Source organism: Tachysurus vachellii, chromosome 10 (genome assembly GCF_030014155.1).
Source record: "Tachysurus vachellii isolate PV-2020 chromosome 10, HZAU_Pvac_v1, whole genome shotgun sequence".
Lineage (NCBI taxonomy): Eukaryota > Metazoa > Chordata > Actinopteri > Siluriformes > Bagridae > Tachysurus > Tachysurus vachellii.
Window position 1 is genome coordinate 18,738,666 of NC_083469.1, and position 22,740 is coordinate 18,761,405.

Genomic DNA, 22,740 nt, shown 5'->3' on the forward strand with positions numbered 1-22,740 from the left:
CTCGTACGCGTCGAATCAAAGAAAAATAAGAAAAAATCAAGAGTAATAGAGGAAGAGGAAGAGTTGCTTCCTCCAAGTGGATTTTTCTCCCCCACCTTAAACACACCAGTAGGCTGATTTTCTATGTTTTATTACCCAATGTATGAATGAGTGTGTAAATCTGTGTGTGGTCCTTACACAGAGTGTGTGAATGTGTGTGAATGGTGTGCATCTTTGTGTCTCCCTCACTAACTCTCAAGCTCTTCTCAATTTAAAAAAAATATCTTTTTATCTAATTTTTTTCTCATTAGGAATCTTGAAAATCGACTTTTTTGTATGTGTATTCTTTTATGGAAATTAATAAATTAAACTTTTAACAAATTATTATTCCTTGTAGAAATATATATGGGGTGCTTGGTGGCCAATAATCTGTTGAGCTAATTTTTTTGGCACTGTTTTTTGCAAGCATATATATTACCACTTGCAGGCATTTTATGTACTGCTTATTCTACATAGGGTCATAATAAACCTGGAGACTATCCAGGGTACTATAGGCACAAGGTGGAGGACATTCAGGACAGTGTGTCAATCAGCCTGCAATGCATGTCTGAACTGTGAAGGAAACTGGAGTACCCAGACGAGAACAGTCACATGGAGAACATTCAAACTGCACAGGCAGGGAAGATGTGGGAATCAAACCCAAAACCTTGGAGTTAAATGTGCCAAAAGCACCAATGTGCATTCACCACCACCATACATATAACATTAAATAACTTATCACCTTTGTGGATAAATATTAGAGATAAGTAGTAACTAATTTTTTATTCTGGGTTTCTATACTTCTATAAAGCTACTTTGAGACAATGTTCATAGCTGAAAGCACTTTAAAAATAAGTTGAATGGAAATTTCATTTGTGTCAAAAACATAAGGCATAAGATTCAGAGAATAACATATAATAATTAAAATAACGTATACTTAAGTGGACGTATGTTTATATTACCACATCTTTTATATTTGCATTATTCTTATCATTGCTTTATTGTAATAGTAGCTGAACGCATACAAGCTTTTATTTTGACAGAAATGTCATATGACTTAGTACGATTACTCGATTCAGGAAAATCCAAATCTCCTCGCTTGATCACATGACACACTAATGTCAGCTGATCTGCACTTTAAATCACTTTTTCCTTATTTACAGACGATGGGACAAAACATGGCATTTTTGAAAAGGCATGTGCAGCATACTATGGATAAGCATATGCATTAGACTAATAAGGAGAGTTCAAAATGAGGCCAAACGTATATGGACACAGCAATAAGCCTTTACTCAATGTTGAAGATTAGATTAAAATCTGGATAACTGCAGATAAAATAAAATAATTTAAAAAGCATGAAAAATTATACTAGATTCCAGTTGCAAGTACATACAAGTATAATATAAACTTTCCATCAAGATGCAATCTAGGTAATCAGTGGGAGATTATGAGGAGTAATTAGAAAAGAGATGTACATGAATATGGTAGGGAGATAACAGTTATGCTCCACTGGGTTCTGCAAAAGAATGAGGTAGACATGATTATGAAAAGAAACCCTGATTTGTATCGCTGGTAGAATCATCAGATGAATCATCACACCTCTATGATACTTTTTTTTAATATATATATATATATATATATATATATATATATATATATATATATATATATATATATATATATATATATATTGGATTTTCACCAAATTACCAAAACCCAAATACAAAAACATTTTCCTGTCAATAAATAGAAGAAAACGATTCAGGTCAAAATACAAAAGCATACTGTACACAAGCTTAAGTGGTGGCATACATGGTGCTAGTCACTGAAATCCATGCAACATGATATGAGACACCAGGATCCATGTAATTGTAAATTAATCCAATACTTAATAATAATACAAAAGATAGGGCCTAATGAGAAGTCTACTGTAAGAAGATATTCTTCCTGGCAGCAAAGATCATAATAATAAATAACCTTCTGTTATCTGCAGAGGTTATCAGACTGTTGGGCAGACCCAATAATAATGACTATTAAATAGGATAATAAAGGATTTTATTTCTAAATTTTCACTCGGGGTGTTTTGCATTTTAGTTACCCTCTTGGACAGAGGTACAGTACAAAACTAGACTGCAGCATTCAGAAAAGGGGTTCAACAATGTACTTTCATGTTCAGAAATGGACAACAAGCTCTCATCATGTCAGAATTAGAATCAGAATCAGGTTTATTGATTTAGTTACCCTCTTGGACAGAGTTACAGTACAAAACTAGACTGCAGGATTCAGAAAAGGGGTTCAACAATGAACTTTCATGTTCAGAAATGGACAGCAAGCTCTCAGAATTAGAATCAGAGTCAGGTTTATTGGCCAAGTGTGTTGACACACACAAGGAATTTGGAATTTGTGACTCTCAAAAGTACAGACATAAATAACACTATACTATACAAGATAAAACTGACTATACAAGACAATGCAGATGTGATACGCCTAACTACCTACCTATCAACTTATCTACATACTCTCCTGTAAGCCCAGGAGAGTGTCACTTGCAAGCCCATGTGGTGCTGCAGATCTGAGAGAAATTCAGTCAGGCACAGGTAGACATCTTTGATGAGGAGTCAGCTTGTTGAATGTGGTCTTCATAGTGGAGAAAAATGGCCCTCTGAGATAAGACACATTAGCAGCTGATCCCAAGAGTAACAAACTCTGTCCACACTCATCTTGAAACTCTGGATATCACTGCTTTTCTTTCTAATGATTGGGAAATCCTGGGAACTTTAATGCAGACCTTTTGTCTCAGATGAACGGGCAGCTGTGGCATCCATGGCCAGACTATCTGTACCTGTGGGGTTGGCCCCCTATTCTGCTTGGCAACCAAATGACAGTGTCATAGTAGTCCAGGAAATGATCCTGTATGCTCTCAGATGGGGCTGCTAGTAGTTACACAGGTGACATTAGTTAGGCAAGGTTCACTGTCATTTAGAAGCACCAGCAACCTGACTCATTGCGTAGTCTTCAAGATGAGAAGTGATATAAAGGTTTTTATAGCATATGTGCATATCCAGGTGTTAGACACTGCCCCTGCTGGTTGTTCACCACTCACAGAACCACGATTAACATTTAGGGATAAAAAAAGAGATGGCCTGTCATTTGGTGGAATGAATTACTGGCCTGCCATGCAGAACATCCTGTTAGCAGGGGTAAGGCATTCACTTGACAGTTTAATAAAATGGAGGGTATGAGCATGATGAAAGTATGGACTATGACAAATAATTCAGAAGGTGGAAATAAAGGCAGACATAGAATATTCTTTAACAGTATTTAAATTTAGCTATTCAGTATTTTCTTAGCATAAAGTTTGTTGTCCAAATTGTATAACTAAACCAGCAAAAATGACAACTGTCATTTAGACCATAATGCATTAATCACATTTTTATTGTTATAAAAAATTAGCAAAATTTTAAAAACGCACTACCATTTAAACGCACTAACAATAAATACAAATCATTCCTTTTGTGAGAATTAATTCAGGTCATTCTCTGGCATGTTTTTGGAATAACACACTCTGTCCAGGGTGTTAACCCATCACACATACACACAAACACACACACGCAGACACACACACACAAAGGACAGATGCCAGTCAGCCTATAGTGCATGTCCTTTGACTGGGGATAATAGATCAGCAAGAACATTCATACTCCACAGGGCAGGGGGAATAAAACCACATCTAACCCCAGAAATGAGAGACAAACCTGTGAAACACTAAGCTATTATACCTCTAACAAAACTATTACAATTGTTTTAATGTAGTAATATTTTGGCTAGTTATTGTAGAGTTTTTTAGTCTCTGAACATTGCCTTACAGCAACCTACTACCTCAGTGCTATTAAAATTACTTAGAAAACCTTTAAAGTAGTAAACTGCGATACAGCATTTTTAACAATAGAGGGCGCACAACACGCACAAAAGTAATGAACATTGCCCAAACGATCACATAAACGTGATGTGAGGGAAATAATAGATCATGGTTCAAGGCCATACGTGAGATGAAAGCTGCTTCCGTATTTATTTAGTACAGCTGACAAATCCATAATGAAGGCAATTCTTTTCCTTGTATATTTAAAAACAACTTTCCCCTCATATATTTGGACGTAAGCAGAATGTCAATAAACCCTTGTACTGTTTCACTTATTCAAGTCATTGCACTGTAATGGCTTACATTATACAGTATATATCTAATTATTATATCATTTTATAGGAAAACTTTAACCACATATCCAAGTGAAAGATACATTTAAACTACAAAACACATGCAGGAGTGAAAAAAAAAAGAAAAGTACAAATGAAACATTACTTTTTCTGAATGCACCATTCTGTCTCTCACATGAAAGCTGAGCCCCCCTACAAGACAATTATTGACCAAAATGAACCACAAAGTGTGTGTTTAAGTCCATGTTTTACTTCGCTTTTGGGGCAGTTGTCTTGTTTTGCCTGTAGGGGCGCTAGCAGTGTTCAGCGCAACAGGCGTTACCTTATACACCACATTCAGCCCGAATCGAGCTATTAAGCCAATTTAAAGACCAAAAGTGGGAGTTCCTTAAGTCACCACTATCCACTAGACAGGTTCCCCCGCTGTGGGCCAGAGAGTGCTGAAAATGAGCGGCAGGAAGAGTGGCGCTCCCTTGTTGTGGCTCGCCGTGTGCTTCGGGAGCGCGCTCGAAGCCGTGGCGCTGGGCTCGCGCGCAGTGTGGCGAAACGGCTCGGCGGTGCTCGTGCCGGACTACATGCTCAACCTGTACAGGACGCAGTCACAGCTCGAGCGCACAAGCAACTACGGGAGCGCGACGCGCGCGAGGAGACGAGCCAACACTGTCACCAGCTTCGTGGACCAGAGCAAAGGTGGGAGACGCTCATCACTTCTACATAACTAATGTATAATTATAAATAACAAGGTCCCGAATTATTTATTATTCTGATAAGTGATAAATTACTTGACTTTAATGTTGATTACAATTACATTCTGATAAACGCCTACAAACAGAAACGAATGCATTCTCCGGACTTTATTCTTTCTTTCAATACGTATTTGTATTCCAGATGTTATACCGCTGACATTCCTTTTATCGTTGCTACACGTTGATGCATTAAATGGTTTTGCATGCAATTGACAGAAATCTAATTAGGGTCTTTGCATTATACAGCAGTACATCTGCGTGTGCTATTCTGTGGTTGGTGTCAAGTGTATTTAACGCATTTTGGTGCACTTGTCTCTTTGTACTAAAACTGATGTTTTGTTCAACAACATTTATGTGGTCCTGTGGTACTGTTCGTGTATTGACTATATATATAATATATATTGCCAGGTATATATATATATTTATATATATATATATATATATATATATATATATATATATATATATATATATATATATAAATTTTGCACCTCTGCAGCCTCACAGGTTGATATTATAACCAAAAAAAAAATCAGTAACACACAAATTTGCTTTAGTGAATTATAATAGACAGATATTAAAAACACACTGTATGAAAACACTAATGTAATTGCATTTCGATAAATAAATCTATATCTACTTTGAGTTCACTTGATTTTTTTTTTAAAGATATATCAGCAGCATATTGCGCAAATAATTGCTCTGAATTTTATTCAACCTTATTCAACCCTAACCCAAGTCTTTATTTCATATCCTACAATTTATTTTGGAAAGTTTTTGAATGTCCTGATGTTTACGGTTAAAAAATAAATGATTTCAAATAACACCTCAAATCGTGGACTTTAATGTGTCTAACCTCTACCATCTGTGATAAATAAAGTACACTGGCGTGTTGAGCCAAATGCTCGGAAAGAGCGTGCGATCCGTGGCCAGGTGTTGCTGATAAAGACAGAAACTCTTAATTCAAAACTCATGCTCAAATACACATTATCTTCTACAATAGTGACTTTACAAAATACCTCTGGTTCGGTGGGTCATTTCCCCATTTATAAAAACACAGTGAACGGTATGGTCTAGAACACCATTCTTGGTAAAATAAAGTGGACTGGAGCGATGCAGAGGTGAAAACAAAGTGCAATACAGAGTCCATCCTGTAAAATGTTACCTAATTGACATAATACTTAACAACATGAACAACATTCTAGACATTATAACAACATATAAAACAACGCAAATCAAAACATATCAGAAAGATAGATTATCCTGACGTTAGATTTTATGATCTGTGAGAAAAGATAAACCTGTTGTTTTAATCAGCAGTCATTTTTGTTTAGAAATAATTGGAAATCTTTTGGAAATTCAATTATCAAATCACGTTGCATACATCATCGACTGACATAATCCAACTTTTTGACCGCTCTGGTCTCTAAGGCCCACAAAATTCTTAAGGGCAGATTAGACTGCATGTTGTAGACCAAAATAAAAATGGGGGAGTTAGAATGAAACCCTATTTCCAGACAGCTTCTCATGACATTTTTTAAAATTATGTCATTGTTTTGCCTGGCAAGCAGATATTACCTCTAGAGGAGGATGCTTTGCCCTAGGACCCTGCTTTTTGAGTTCATCTTTCATCTTCTGATAGTGGCCCTTATTCTGAGTGTGAGAACTTAGCGTCTGAGAGGCAGCTTACACTGGATGCCTCTGTCCTTTTTGCTCCTCTTGAGGACCACAGGCCAAGCCCAGGTTGTGTGGATGCTCACAGCAGATGCTTAACTGTTTGCAATTACTTGCTTTTCTTAGTTCTGTCTCGTGATATGCAGTCAACACGATATAGCCAGATCTGGCCTTGGGTTCTCGTGCTACCCACTCATATTAGAAGAATCCCCTTCATGTTTTAACCATGAAACTGTGGTCTGCGTCTCAGGTTGCACAGTGTTCTGGCTTCTACGGTTGAGTTAGATGTCAAGACGTCAACATTGAAACTTGTTTTACTTGCTGGATCTGGTCCCTCTTAGCAAAGCTCTTGTCTGCATTGCTTCAGTCACGGATGGCATAGAGCGACATGGGCTTACGATAGATCTCTTTGGAAAACATCTTAATAAGAAAAATAGCATAGCACAAAGATCATCATGAGATGTTTGAATGAGAATCATAGTTATGCTCTCTCCAGAGGTTAAATGAGCCCAACGCTTAAACACCTTAAACACAGCAAACTAGGTCCAGGTGATTTCCAACAGTTATAATGGTGGTCAGAGGTGTTCAACCCAAACGGTGGACATCTAATTCTGTAACCAGCCCACCTACCATTCCTCTTAAATTTATAGCCTTCTCTTGAGGAGCGTAGCAGAAGGGGAGAGAAGGGCTTTGCTGGAGACTGTGAGCTTTTAGCATGTCCCAGCCAGCCGTTTTCACATTCACTCTGCACAACTTGGAGATGCTGCCAAGGACCAAGGCAGTCCGACAGGTCAACAGAACACTCTCCACCTGGTCTTGGCTGGTGTTGTGTGCCTTGCATTTGGAGAATCCATTCAAGGCCCATGAATGTTATTCTCATTGAAGAGAAGAGCTGACAGTGTCAGTATGGCATTTTCGGCTATTTGGTAGACTGCTTACACGGGCCAAGGAATGTGAGATTTCTACCCCAGACAGATGGCTCCTGTAAGCACTGCTGAAGTTAAATTAACACTGACCTATTATTGAAATTCCTCCCAGGCAGTACATATTTGAATGTCTAAGACTGAACTGCTCATCTTAGTGTTGTTGATTTCTTGTGTACTTACAGATGAGCCATCAGCTGAGTCCCACCAGCAGTACATATTTAACCTTTCGGGTCTCTCAAGGACTGAAGAACTAGTGGAGGCTGAGCTGCGGGTGTTGCGGAAGCTGCCATCTGACTTGGAGAAATTACGATCCTCTGCAGGAAACCTGTACCACCTACGCCTTTATAGTTGCTCCTCTTGGGGCTCATCAGGCAAGCCTCGACTACTCACTTCTAGGATCATCAACATTCTGGATACCACCTTGAGCACTTGGGATGTCTTTAACATTGGGACTACTCTAAAAGCCCACCACAGGCTGCACAGGACAACTCAAGACAGCAGATATGTATGTTTCAGAATAACTGTTGCTTCAGACTTAACACATGAGCTGATTTCCCCTTCTTTAGTTGGTTTGGGTTTAGAGGGACAGCAGAAGAATGAGAGGGCTTTGCTTGTTGCCTTTTCCCGCACTCGCAGGAAAGAAAATCTCTTCAGAGAGATCCGTGAGAAGATGAAAGCCATGCACATGTTTGACCGGAGAGCTGAGAGTCGTGGCACACCAAGGCGCCGCCAGAAGAGGAGAACCACCTTAGCAGGCCGTGCTGGTGGAGCAGGGACAGCAGGTGGGGGTGGAGCCATTGTGGGAGGTGGAACAGGCGGAGGGGGCAAAGGAGGTGGCAGGCGACGAACTCGCTGCAGCCGCAAACCACTCCATGTAAACTTTAAAGAGCTGGGATGGGATGACTGGATCATTGCACCACTGGACTATGATGCATACCACTGCGAAGGTGCATGTGACTTCCCCCTCCGCTCGCATCTTGAACCCACCAACCACGCCATCATCCAGACGCTTATGAACTCAATGGATCCAGAGTCAACACCGCCCAGTTGCTGTGTGCCTTCCAAGCTCAGCCCTATAAGCATCCTATACATTGACGCTGGGAATAACGTGGTGTATAAGCAGTATGAGGACATGGTGGTGGAGAGCTGTGGCTGCAGGTAGCATCTTAAAAATGGGCTGGCCTACAGCCCTTGCTTCCAAACATACAAAAGAGCTCCAGCCCAGCACTGTCAGCCTCACAGAAATGAATGAGCCTTAGTGCCAAACATATTTTAGCAATCACTACCATGGGTAAGCGTGTGTGCACATGCATGTGTTGGAGTGGACATAAGAGGTTATGCTTACAGGAAACCCAATGGGTACAAAATACTGAACAGACCTTTTTGCTAGATACTAAATTCTCCAATAAAATACAAACCTCACTGATCAGGAAAAAAGCAAGAGCAGAAATTCCAGAAATAACACTGCATCCTTATAATGTAAACGAAATGATAGAGCAGTCAAGTCTGCTCCCCAGTGACTGTGAAAATGTTGAACCCTTCTGAATTCCCAAGACTCTGAGAGATTCCATGAAAGTCTAAGAGTAGAAGTATTTTGCTTGACAGTCAGCTTAAACTAAAGAGAACATTCATATGAATTTTATCGAAGATTTAAAAATATAAATATGAGAAAGAAAAAGTGACCTTAATCAGTAGCAGCAATGCTTGCCTGAATGTCGGAGGTTTGGACTTTTTCTGTAAAGCGCAATATATTATTCCAGTTGGAGCTTGAGTTGTTTTTATAATCAAGAGACTCATAGGGTGATTTATTGTGTATGACAGTTCTGAATTTTATATCAAGGTAACCCACACACAGCTGATGCTCCCAAGAGGTGACATCTCGCTTCCTTTTCTCAGCATAATGGACAGTGTTTGACTGGCCCACAAAAGGAAACTCACAGACCATACAGTGCTAAGAACCTCAGTCATTATTTGTTTCACTCAAAAGGCTAATCATGCCAAGTTCTTTAAGAATTGTGTTTAACTAAGCTCATTACTAAAGAAATAAGCATTGTAGACAGCCAACTTGGCATCTGCAGGACTAGATACAATAACTGTGTTATTCATGATGTCTACATGTGTAAGAGGTAAATGACTTCACTGAACCTCAGAACCTGGGAAAGAGGTTAGAAAGCCAAAGTCAAACTGATTCTTGGCGTAGTGCACTTATGTGTGACAACCTTCTTGTCAGGTCAAACTGCAAGTGTAGGTTGGTTTGCTTTTCCTTGTCTCTGCTGTCCTTATGTTAATTTCATTTTAGAATAAACATTCGCATCAAGCACATTTTCCTGAAAGCAGCCTCAGATTGTACACCTGCTAAGGGACATAAGACAATGTGTTAACTCTGGAGAAGAAAAAAGACAACCTCAATTCAAATAATTCTAAAATACATTTTGTAAGCCTAATCTAAAAAAAAAGATATATATATATACACACACACACTGGAATGTAGCAATACAAAAGTAAATCATTCTAAACAATGTTGGCAGTATATTGTATAAATAGTGTTATATTATAGATTTTTGCATAAATAGACAGACAAAAATGCTTCAACCATAAAACGGTTTCTGTGCCTTATACGCAGAACTTAGTGAGCGGGTTTGGTAACAGACTTGACTTATCCCAATTTATTTCAGTAAAGACAATCCATTTTTTCTGAAAAAATCTGTAAGTATGCCTGCATGAGTGTATATGAATAATCTGAATAATATGTATAATCTTTTGGCCAGTTTATTAAAAAAAGTTTCTCTATTTTGTCCTAAATGCACATCTAGACTAATAATAATAATAATAATAATAATAATAATAATAATAATAATAATAATAATAAAAGAAGCTTCCATTAACATAATGCTACATATTATTACATATTTGTATTTAATTAAAAACTTTTTTCAAACAAGGTAATTAGTAAAAAAACAACAACAAGTGCAATGAATAATAATATATAGATTTTATACTTTTAAAAATAAGAAAATGTAACAATAAATAAAAAAATAATAATTATAAAGTAATAGAGCACGTAATTAGAAACACGTGAAAAATCTACAACTAAATATGTTGAGCAGTTAAACGTTAAATAAATGTGCCTTGATTACAATCACTTTAATTCATACAGCTTTGTTTATCAAACATCATTATTACATTTTCTTCCACAATATAGTAGCTTATGTCATTAAAGTGAACCTTGTTCTCTGTAACATCTGAAAGTTATAAGATAAAAGAGAAGATTTACTAGTAATTAACATTGGACTTGTGCTTTGCTTTTGTCATGTCAACAGTGTTAAAGACCCAGTTGTCCCAAATTTACAGTACAATGTGAATGCTGACTGATTTCAGGAGCATGGTGAAAGCTTAAAGCTGCAAGAATTACGTTTTTGTGCCTTGGCATTTTAACTTAAAAGCCTTTAGAGACATTTCGAGGAGTAGGTATTTCAGCTGGCCAAGTGCTTTCAGACACTGAATGTAAATCCTACAGCATTGCTATGCTTCAACTAAGGGCTTTGGCAACCTTGCTATATACATCAATTCTAGACTATGTTCACATCGTAAGAATCGGACATCTGTTTTACTTTACCGTCCCCGGTTTATAGCATGTTGGTTTTAAACATGAGATGGAAGAGTGTAACGTGTTTATTCTAATTTGAAAGTACTAGCCTTAATTTTAGTGAATTTATTATGTTCTATCGAGTCCTGATACATTTGTGAGCTGTAAAAATATAATGAGAAAGTATAATGAAATCAATCATTATACAAAATAGGACAGAAATGCAGTATATGTCCTTTGACTGAATACAAATGCCTTAAATGCAGAAACCATATTGGAGTATTGTCATTGCACTATGTGCGAGTTTTTGTGTAACATACAAGGGATTGTACATAATTGAGCTATAAATTATCTGTAAACAGCTATGCATTTTTTCATGTTTTGGAAATGTTGTTTAGTGGTATATATAAAATATATAATATACATATAAATAACTATATGTTTCAAACCCAAACTTAAGCACACATTGTAGCCTTTTTTTTCTTTCACCTTTTTTTTTTTTACTATGCCATTCCTGTACAGATGACTTTATTAAAGCAAAGAGTTTATTAATAAGGGGGGAAAATGGACTCTCAGCAATTCTTTGCCAGACATTAAAATAAAAGTAAACCCTTACTGAAAGTGTGTCTCATCCTTGGTTTCAGACGTATTATTGCGTTTGTGTTTCGCTCTGGTTTTTGTCTGAAAAATACTACGAATATTTCAACTGATTAGAATTTCAAAAGGCAGAAAGAAAGGGAGGAGAGACGCAGTGCAGGCAGAGAAGTCGTAATGCATAACGTGAAGCTCTATGCTTAGAGTACTTTAATGCTTGTGTGTGTATGTGGGTGTGTATGTGGTGCACATTAAAAGTTTTATTAAATTTGTTGACTTCATGGCTTTACACAGAGTTCAGGGCCTCAGAAGTTGGTGATGTAATAGCACATCGGTCTTGTGATGTTTTCTCAAAATAGTGAAAGAGACATCTCTAGTTTACTCCGGCTGTTGATTATATTTTTTTGTACAACACTAACTCAGTATGACTCAACAAAATATTTCATGTGCTGCATTTATGCATTTATTTTAAAATCTATTTCCATTCAAATAGTTTACTCCTGATGAAAGGTTAAATATGATTATAAAAATGTCATAGTTTGTTAATATTATTATGCTTCTAAGGTATTATTTACATTTTTATACATTACATTTCTATACATTGATGATCATTTTTTATAAGAGCATTTGCGAGATAATATGGGATAAATGGAACAAAATATAAAAATTGCAAAACTTTGTATAGCGAGAAGTAAAGTTAAAGGGCTGCTAAAGTAAAACATTAAGAGTACGGTAACAGGAAGAAAAAACAATAGATGAGAATGAGTATGTGCATTTTAATATATAGATTGATGACATGGTTGTTGTCTGTAGCTTTCTTTAAAAAAATAATAAATAAAGAAATAAATAAACAATAACAAACTTAATAAAAAAAACACAATAAATAACAATCTTTAAATATATACATATATACTGTTTACTTGAAAATATTGTTATTTATTGTAACACTACTATTGAACACTACTTTTCTACATAATCAGCCCTTTATTCAGCACAAGTGTTATAGTATTTGTATCCAGATTTCTCTTGAAAAATAAAACTGATCCAATTCTAATTTACGTCACACTTTTAAAGATTTACAGCATCCACTTATGACCAGAAAACTTATCTCGGAAATCATGAGAATAATTTCCTCGAAGAGCCAGCCTACTATTACAGTGCAAACACTTATAGATCAAGGTTTATTAGATAAAGCTATACTGGTACAAATGCTGAAAGGAGGGACAAAGAGTAACTACTACTATGTCAAAACAAGACCTAACAAAGACCGGTGGAACAAACTTGATCTGTTACAGATGATATTTGGCAGGAAAAAGCATGTATATATCTGGGCCGATTCTTCATTGCCACAAAAAGCCCAAACCACTTTGAAAATGTAAAACAGTAAAGCTTGTTTGCTTTGCCACAATTCAATCCACCCGGACGGGATTACTCCATTTCCTTCTATGAACTAGCCCTGCCTCCTGGTTTAAATCAAGGATAAGCAAATTAAGGGGCTTTGTCATTCTTTTCTGAACAGGCAGAAGAGGGAGATTAAAGAGGCCTGGGTTTACATGTCGAGGGTTTACATTTCCTCTGGGACGTCCGACAGACTGGATCAGCCGGGGATGTTTTACTCGACATTTGTTCAGCTTTTCACCAATATGAGATAATGTTCACTAGTGTGGTGCCTATGGGAAATCCGTGAAAGTAAATTTGATTATGAATCATGAATACTTTCACTAGATTTGGTGTCAGAATGACACAAAACCAAGCTGGATATTATCGCCATTTGGTACAGGGGGTTGATGTCGATGATGTTGAATTGATAAAGCTGGAATCCAAAGGACATTACCTGTTGGTTTAGACAGGAATGTAGTTATACGAATCATAAAACAAAAAATGGTGTGATGTTTGTTACAGTGGACTGATTTATAGAACTTCCTACTGTTCAAGATATATAATTTATTGTGGGAGACTTGCAGGATCAAACTCTAGCAATATGACCAATATACACTTTCATAAGGTTTTTTTTTTAACCCGTACAGAGCCCTGTTTTGTCCACATGAATAACAGTATAGGAGAACAACACTGTGGCTTTTTCAGTACAGCACTGTAACAGCACTTACAGTGTTACAGTCTTGAAATGCTGTGTGGGAAAATATTCCCGAGGCAGAGTCACAGCACTGATGTCGTTCAGCACCATCCATATGATGACTGATGAATACACCGAATGGGAAATTTGCATGGAATTCACAGACATTTATTACTCTTTGTTCTGAAAAGCTCTCGTTTGCAGTGATAGGGCTTGTAGTATTTGACCCCTGACAATATGCACTTGCTTTCTTGCCACCATGCCAAAATGTGATTTCTATTTTTGACCAAAAAAAACAAATCAAACCCCATTCAAGGTCTTCTTATGATCTATGTTTTCACTGGAAATGGAAAACACATGCGTGCAACATATTTATAGTTGAATAAATCACTGTAATAGTCAGTGTTACTAAAGAAAAAAACTTTCCGCATCACTTTTTAAGACAGGTGTTTTATACTCATCCTTTGAGTCTATCCCAGTGGACACTCTTCAATATCTCAAAAGTATTTATAAACAGAATACCTTGACAAATACTCTACACATTTTGGATATAATAATTTATTATAGATGAATGGAAAACCATAAATACAAGCATCAATATTAAATTACATTTCTATTAAATAGTAATGCATCTTTGTTTCAATGACAGATAATGTTGTTTCCTGTTGTGATCTGATTTATAATAACTTTTGGACAATATAGGAAAACTTTGGTCTCAAAACATGCTTATTTACTTCACTTAGGATAAATCCTGCTATTATATCGGACAAAAAAATTATTTTTAACTATTAACGATTATAGACAAAATCCAATAACTTATTATAAACAAACAAGCAAACAAAAAAATATACTAACAAAGTAGGTGGGGCGTTTAGTGATGTAGGAATCACATTTCTAGATTTTCTATTTATGCTTCTAGTCTTAATAAAATCAGAATACTCATATGTTTAGAGTAGAGCATAATAACATTACTTAGTAAACTTATTACTTATTCTTATTTTTTATTTTAAGGCACAAATTTGAGAATCTGTGCATTTTCACTGGAAATGATTGCTGAGTTTCAGCATCATAATAATAAAGGCCTTTAAAAGGTCTTGTAATGCAAGTCATTTTGAACTGGACTGGAATATGGAGCTTGTGTATGTCATTAGTAAGGTTTGCTTTGATTCTAGCAGTACTATAATCCTCTTAGGTCATCACGGATCCACTCGGTGATCATGTTAGCCATATCTTCACCCGCGTCAAGGACAAATGCATGGCGCAGACCGCGCTCACACAGACGAACGTCTCCATCGGGAAAGTCTCTTCGAATATCCTGGAAGTACTGCACAGGGCACCAGTGGTCTGTGGCTCCGTAGTAGAAAATAAGCTAAGGAAGTTGAAAAAGAGCTTAAGTTCATGCAAAATGTTAGACACTATGACCCTATAAAACACTCTTATGCTGCAGCTTTTTTCGATTCTGATTAATCTTGATTTATTTTGCTTAACAGCATGTAATTATGGCTACACCACAAATGAGAGGCTTATATTAAGGTGCTTGTTCTAATACACAATGACAGAGACTTGTCTGGTGGACGCTTCATTTAAATAAATTAAAAAACATGTGTAGTTGTTGATATGGTGATGTTTGTCCATGAGGAGACACTTATTCAGCATTTTCAGAAGGAGGCTCCAGTGTCTGTGCTTTATAACAGTCAAGAGGTAAAGCTGTTCCTTTATTTTCTCTGACATGGGAAAGTGTTTTCTCAGAAACATCAGAAGCTGCATTCTTTTTGTCTGGGAGAGTAATTCAAGAGAGACAAAAACGAAAGGCTGGTGACTGTTTAGAGCTGTTATAAAGCAAGACATAACAGGAACTAACTTATTTTACAGATGCTCATCAACATTAAACATAGCTATAAATGGATAAAATGTACAATATGATAAAAAAAAAAAATGCTGCGGTATAAGGGTAATAAATCACATTGGGAAGTGTTGTTTTCACTGTCATTGGGTATTTGTCTATAACAGCATGTGTACTGAAGCACATCTTATGAAGCATTTATATAAACGGTATACCAAAATCTCAAAACATGTACATCTTTTTTAATGAAAGACTTGTGCTTCAGCACAGCTATTTCATATATGAGATTGAAAGAAAACCTTTACAAAAAATGAAAAGCAAGATGATGTGGTGACTACGATGGGACTTTTAACACGGAAATATTCGTCTTTGTTGCCCGCCCCTCCCCCGCACCACATTAAACCCACATTAAAAAGGGAAAAAAATTCATGCATTATGTTTCATATTTAAAAAATGCACATGGACATTTTTTTCTGTTTATTCTCCACTGCATCCCTGATAAAGATCTCAAAAACAAATATACCATAGAAAAGGACTTCACAAGCCACAGATGACAGTCTCAGTGACCGTATAGTCTGCTCAAGATTCGAACCAGGTCAGGGATGACTGGCAATAAAATGTGATGCCTTTCTCATGGTTAGCAGTGATTCCCTTAGTGAAGCCTATAACAATCTCCCCTATTGACTCTATTGAAAGGTATTTATTGTTAAGTGTCCTCATTAATGTGCACAATAGAATGATCACATATGCTTGTCAACTGTTCCACATCACACTCCAGACAAATTGCATAACTCTAGGCCTTTGCTGCCTGTACTAGTTAATCATGATGGCTTCTCCATCTGTCTGCCTGATTGATTTCTCCACAGCCTATAAATCTAATAAAGGAGTCACATGCATGTGGTTTAAGACTGAAGAGGGGTTCAAACATATGACCTCCTGTCTTCACCTACAGCTCTTTTAAAAAGAATTACTCTGGCAAGGTTGCTGGCAAACAAAAGAGCCAGCAAGGCTTTATAGTTTCAACAATGCAGGATACAACAAAGCGTATCAAAGCAAAATGGGAATACACACGTACATACGGAGCCAGAGCTGCAGAACAAAAGAGGGTTTCCCTTTTGTCATGCAATCCATGTCAAACTTTGGAGGAAACACACAGATCTGACATTCACCACAACAAAAAAAGAACCCTATTTAGCAAAGCAGTGACTTAAGTGTGCCTCTGCTGTGACTATAACAGTGCCATCTTTGAGCTCTGTCTTTTCAACAGAAAATAACAGGAAGGTGCTGTATGTCTTGTGACACTTAGGGTTAAAGTATGTGGTGTGTACGAGAAGCAGAGTGAGAGCAGCAATGATATCACCTTTTTAACTGATGACAGATAAAGTGCACCAGTCATTGATATCCTAGCCAGTCATGTCCCACCTCAGTGCATGCATGAGGCCTCTGGTTAGCATCAGAACAACTGCATCGAAAACACACACGCTGACACACATGCTCAATACGTTTTTCATGACTTTGGGGCAGAGCGAAACAGCACGGGCGCACATTCTGATCTTGCATTCTTTGAACTTTTTCACAATAAACCGTGGATGATTATAAGATGCAATGCAGGCAGAAAGTATTCCGACACTGCCTTGTTTTTCTTTACATGATTTTATGTTGCAACCTTCTGCTTTTTGCAAATATGAACTGTAAAACCTGAAATATCACATCAAAATTTTGAGATGCTTTGCTATGACACTTGAAATACGGCTCAGATGCATCCCAATTCTCTGGATTATCTTGGAGAGGTTCTCAACTTTGATTAGAGTCGTCTGATTGGTAGCTATGGGGTGTTTTTTGGGCGTGTGTAGAGATGGGAGAAACTTGCAGTAGGTCAACCATCACTGCAACACTCAAAAGTCTGGGCTTCATGACAGATTGGCCAGCTGGAAGGCTCTCTGCAATGCAAGACACAAACAATTCCTGTTCGAAATTTAAAAAAAATAATAATAAAGGACTCTCAGACTGTGAGAAACAAGATTGTCTGGACTGTTTGGCCTCAATTCCGAACATCATTTCTGGAGTAAACCAGGCACCACTCATCACCTCACAATACCATCTTAACAGTGAAGCATGGTGTTGGTAGCATGGAGGTATTTCTTTTATTGGCAGAGACCTGAGAAACCTGATCACAGCAAAATACAGAGATATCCTTTGTGAAAATCTGTCCCAGAGTACCTGTTCAGAACCTCAGACTGGGCTTAAGGTTCACCTTCCAACAGGACAATGACCCTAAGTACACATGCAAGACAATGCAAGATTAGCTTAACGACAACTATATGAATGTTCTTAAGTGACCAAGTTAGAGCCTGAACACAGTTGAATATCTGTGGAGAGACCTGAAATTGGCTGTCCACTTACAGTCCCCATCCAACATGACAGAGCTGGACAAGAGAAATCCAGGTGTGCAAAAAGATTTGAGGCTGTAATTGCTGCCAAAGGTGTAATTAATGGTTAGGGGCTGAGTCCTTATGTCAACGTAATATTCCAGTTTCTTTGTCTTTGAAACATATACAAAACTATAACAAGTCTGGTTTTGATTTTGTCGTTATGGTGTATGGATTGTAGACTGATCTGAATACTTTCAGAATGCACTGTAATTGAGCAATTTTGTCTGACTGGGAATATCCAAAATCTGTATTACTTTAGAGGAAAACTGTAAACGTCACTATAATGTTATTGTTCGTAACATTGAAATATAGTCATTAATCAGTGGTAACATAATCAACTGTTACTGGCTGAGTACCTTGTCAAGATGTTGCTGTATGGTCAGGTTATCTCGATCTAGCACCATCCTCATTTCTTGACTCCCCATATACATAGCATTTGCTGTGAAAGGAAAGAAAAAAGTAAGAAAGCACACGGACTTAACCTCTAACATAAAACACCTTACTGATTCACTAGTGAAACAAATCTTTCTTAAAATCAGACAAATAAATCAGATGAATAAATCTGTCTTTGCAAAAGTATTCAATTGACTTAAATTGTTTGGAAGCATTTTTGTAAGGAGTCTCCGGTGTCAGAATGGAATGACAGAACTCAAGCTTCAGTTTTTGTCTTATTAGCTAAAAAAGGGAGTGAAAAGCAGAAAGGTTAGTGACTGTTTAGACCTATATAAACAGTATATAATTTATACTATGTACTATATATATGCATTTCAATGTGCATAGTATATATATCAATATTCATTTCAATAATCAAAACAGGACATATTTGCAGACTGTACATTATGTTAGCTACATCAGGAATTTTGATATTCACTAACATAGCTGTGAAATGGGAAAAAAAAAAGAATAAATAAATAAATACAGTGAGAAAGCAGAAAAACATCTCTGATATGGAGAATGAAACATTGAAAAAACTCAGTGATCCAACTCAACATTCATAACCTGATGCTCTAAAAGCATTTATTGTGAGTCTAATCTTTAATGAAACAATCTGCACCTTAACATCTGAGGAATAAACACACTCCACTTTGTTTTTTGAAAACCCAACTTATGCAGATGTCCTCTTGTTCCACACTAATCTATATATATAGATAGATCTTCTTGAACCAGTACATATACAAACAGCACATACATAGATCAACATAAACTGCAATATTTCAGTACATAGTTAATCCTTAGTGGCAGGTTGCTAATGTCTGAGAGTCAAGTTAAGCATCGACACTACTAGGGTGTAGGTGAAGGGGTCTTGCACAACTGTACAATAGATGATTTATGTAACAAGGATAGAGGTGAATATAAACCTTGAGTAAAAGTTTTCTGTTGGATGGACATACAGGAAAAAAATCCTATAATGTAGTTTAATAGTTTCAGTGTATTACTGCTTGGAAGCACATTTAATACTCAGCCTAAGATTTCATCTTTCACAAACAAACATTATAAAATACCAGATGTCATTATTATTACTTGACCAGCGATCCAAAACATAACATTTCCGTATGGCGCCACTGAAAATGTAAGATATAGTGACACTTAATAACCCATTGCTACCACATAAAGAACGTGCAAAATTATATAAACGTGGACATCTTTGGTCTGAACTATATCTGCGCAATATGGACAAGATCTTACAATTACACTATGTACCAGATTTGGACATGTCTTGATATGTATTAAAAACACATTGGTAGAGCCCTTGACGTGCAATTGTGGAAGACTGGGTCACATTATTTTGATCAGTATTATTTATGTTTGTCGGATCATGTAAATGTGATTCATCAAAACAGCCACAGGAACACTCATCTGCAACATCTGAGATCATTCAGGATGCTCACAGGAAAAAAAATATCTTCAAAAACCCATTTAATGATTTGTTAAAGAGCTCAAGTGCAGTGCAATACTGAGGTATTGCATTACAAACGATATATTGCTCTGCTCTGGTGTAAACTTAATGTACATGGTACACAACAGCTTTTGCTTACACTAAAGATCTAATAAAAATTAAAAAAAAAAATAAAACATGAAAATAAATAAATAAATAAATAAAATCATCTTTCTCTTGAGTTCTGTGCTATGTACTTTGAACCTGAACATTTAATTGCATTACATTAAGAACGTAAATCTGGATGTGCATCACTGCGTAAAAGATCTCTCTGACCTTGTTTCTTATTAATTTTTTTTATTTTTTTTTTTAAGAAATCGGTCTGGGACTCAGGTTGACAATTAACGGCAAATTCAGAAATGGACTAGAAAGAATATTCTTTTAACATCTACAGAAGACAGTAGCTATCCTATATGTTTAATGACTGGGCACATTTTACTATTAAAAGCACTTAGAGCTGCTTAAAAAAATATGACCAATTTTTTGATATTAGTAATGCTGGGGATTTAAATCCAGAACTAATTAAAAAAAAAAGAGGGGAAAAAAAGAGGAAAAATTAGTGTGACTGAGACAGACAGAGAGATTTAGTTAGAGAGATGTGTGTGCCAGTCTTGGGGCAGTGATGAGCGAGACATCCCCTGGTCTATCTCACTTATCTCTAGGGGGGTGTCTGGACTCGGGGGTTTGGCAGGACATAGCATTCCAGCCCAATTTACACATCCTCACACATGCACCCAGTTAACATCAGAAAGAAGACGTAAAGGAAACACAAATGCATATGCACTGAGTCATCTAGAGGAATCAGCTAGGATACAACAATGTAGTAACAAAATGAGAAATTAAATTGACATACATACTTACGCTATACTTAAATGCTAAATATCATAATATCATTAGTAGAATCGAAATATCAATAACTGTTTCCATCATATTCTTTTTTCATATATTTTGAAAATAATGTAAACATTCTATGAAAAACATATAAGTCTGTCTGGTGGCCAATATATATATACAAAGTCAAACACAAAGTCAAAAATCTCAGACATTCCTATCTTGGGAACATTTCATTTCCAACAAGACAAAGCAACAACAACAACAACAATAGTAGAGTAATACTATTAGTAGTGTTAGTAGCAGTAGTAATACTGGTAGTAGTAGTGGTAATAGTAGTAAGGGAAGTAAGTGGGAAATCCAGCCAGCTGTCTGTCTGATGTTTTGAACCACACTGACTGTTTTATGTCACTGTTCATCCTAATTTTGCTTTGATAAAATAAAAATGAACTTGATGAACCAGACAGTTTTACCCTCCTCTATTCAGTTCAATAACACATGTCTTGAAAGAAAACCACAAACCGGTGCAACACAGTGCAGATTTTTCTTCCACCAAACAGAACCCAAGGTGGGTGGGCAAACTCTGCAGTACCTCATACAGAATTATACTGCCGTTTAGAGAAAAGCAATTGCATGAAATAACAGAAATAAACATGTCTTTCATCACTTCGATTTGAAAGGATTTATCCATCATCGCATTTTAATTGTGGATTAAAGCTGATTTGGAAGTGCTCAGGGAAAGGTCTGTGGCTTTTTCCTGTAAGAGAAATAACACCTGTGGTCAAGAACCCAGAGTGACCAGACTGCACAAAACTGTAACCACATCCTTCATTTAGCAAGAATATACCTAGCTTCTGATCGAGACTATTTCCTTTATCAAGCTTGTTACCAAATTCATTTATTGTTTACTTTAGAAACATAGTTAAAGATATTACAAAAAGAAAACCATACTACCACAAATAACAAATGAAAAGCAACATGGGAGGAATGTTGGAACCTCTCTTAAGAGTTTATATTTTTTTAAATTTCAACATTAATGTCTTGACTACGGATTGAAGCAAAACCTCAATATCATTCAATAAAACCGTTCATAAACCAATCCACAGCATGGAAAATCAGGAATCTGGTCAGCTACGATAAGATGTTCTAGAGTTACTTCAAAACAGCTAACATATTTCAGCCTCTGTATGACTTTCATTTTGATCATTTTATTGCCCTCGGGTTTCTATCCAGTGTTCTTTGACCGAGAGGTTTCATCTTTAAACACTTACATGCTTGAACTCTTGCTAAGGTGACTAGCTTATATTCAGTAATGTGCCAACACTCTTTCTTTACAAACTAAGTCACTATTATCAGGTGAAGTTCACATCTGAAGTTAATATAACGTGCACAGTGGTGTGTAAAGTAATTGTGCCTTGTCTAAAAATGAAAGCTTAGCTTACATAAGGACATATTTGTTTCCATGATCCATTGCGGTCTGATGAAATCCCGTGAAGCAATGGATTTATGCTTCACAGAACACGATTTAGCTTCCTGTTGTGTAACTGCTACTGGATGAAATTACTTTTTTAAAATAGCCTCATCTAAGAAGCAATAGTGTTATGCTAAAGTAGCTAGTAAGCACAGGCCAGAATTTGATCACAGTTAACCAATTTAAATAAAAATCATATCCATCAACTTATTATACACACAATGCCTTACACTAATATTGGCACCCTTGGTAAATAGGAGCAAAGAAAGCTGTGGAAAAACTGCCTTTATTGCTAAAATGGGCTGTGTTTGGATCTTGGTGGTTGAATCCTGGTGGCGAGACAATGATCCAAAACACACATTAAAATCAGGACAAAAATGCTTGACTGACCACAAAT

The 22,740-nt window shown here is 36.6% G+C and overlaps 2 protein-coding genes across 3 annotated transcripts in view; one reads left to right on the forward strand and one right to left on the reverse strand.

Annotated features, from left to right (window-relative positions):
- Nucleotides 1-4,473: 4,473 nt before the first annotated feature.
- Nucleotides 4,474-12,199, forward strand: gdf7 (growth differentiation factor 7). Its single transcript, XM_060880110.1, has 2 exons — nt 4,474-4,920; nt 7,759-12,199. The coding sequence occupies exons 1-2, from the start codon at nt 4,677-4,679 to the stop codon at nt 8,736-8,738; spliced, it is 1,224 nt and encodes a 407-aa protein (XP_060736093.1). The 5' UTR covers nt 4,474-4,676; the 3' UTR covers nt 8,739-12,199.
- A 2,215-nt stretch (nt 12,200-14,414) lies between these two features.
- The window catches only part of ldah (lipid droplet associated hydrolase), a 37,179-nt gene continuing 28,853 nt past the window's right edge, over nt 14,415-22,740 (reverse strand). For both annotated transcript variants that reach the window (XM_060880112.1, XM_060880113.1), the window contains exons 6-7: nt 18,462-18,544; nt 14,415-15,199 (exon numbers count right to left, since the gene is read on the reverse strand). In XM_060880112.1, coding sequence (XP_060736095.1) covers nt 15,008-15,199; nt 18,462-18,544 — 275 coding nt within the window. In that variant the 3' untranslated portion in view covers nt 14,415-15,007. The remainder of the gene's footprint in view (nt 15,200-18,461; nt 18,545-22,740) is intronic.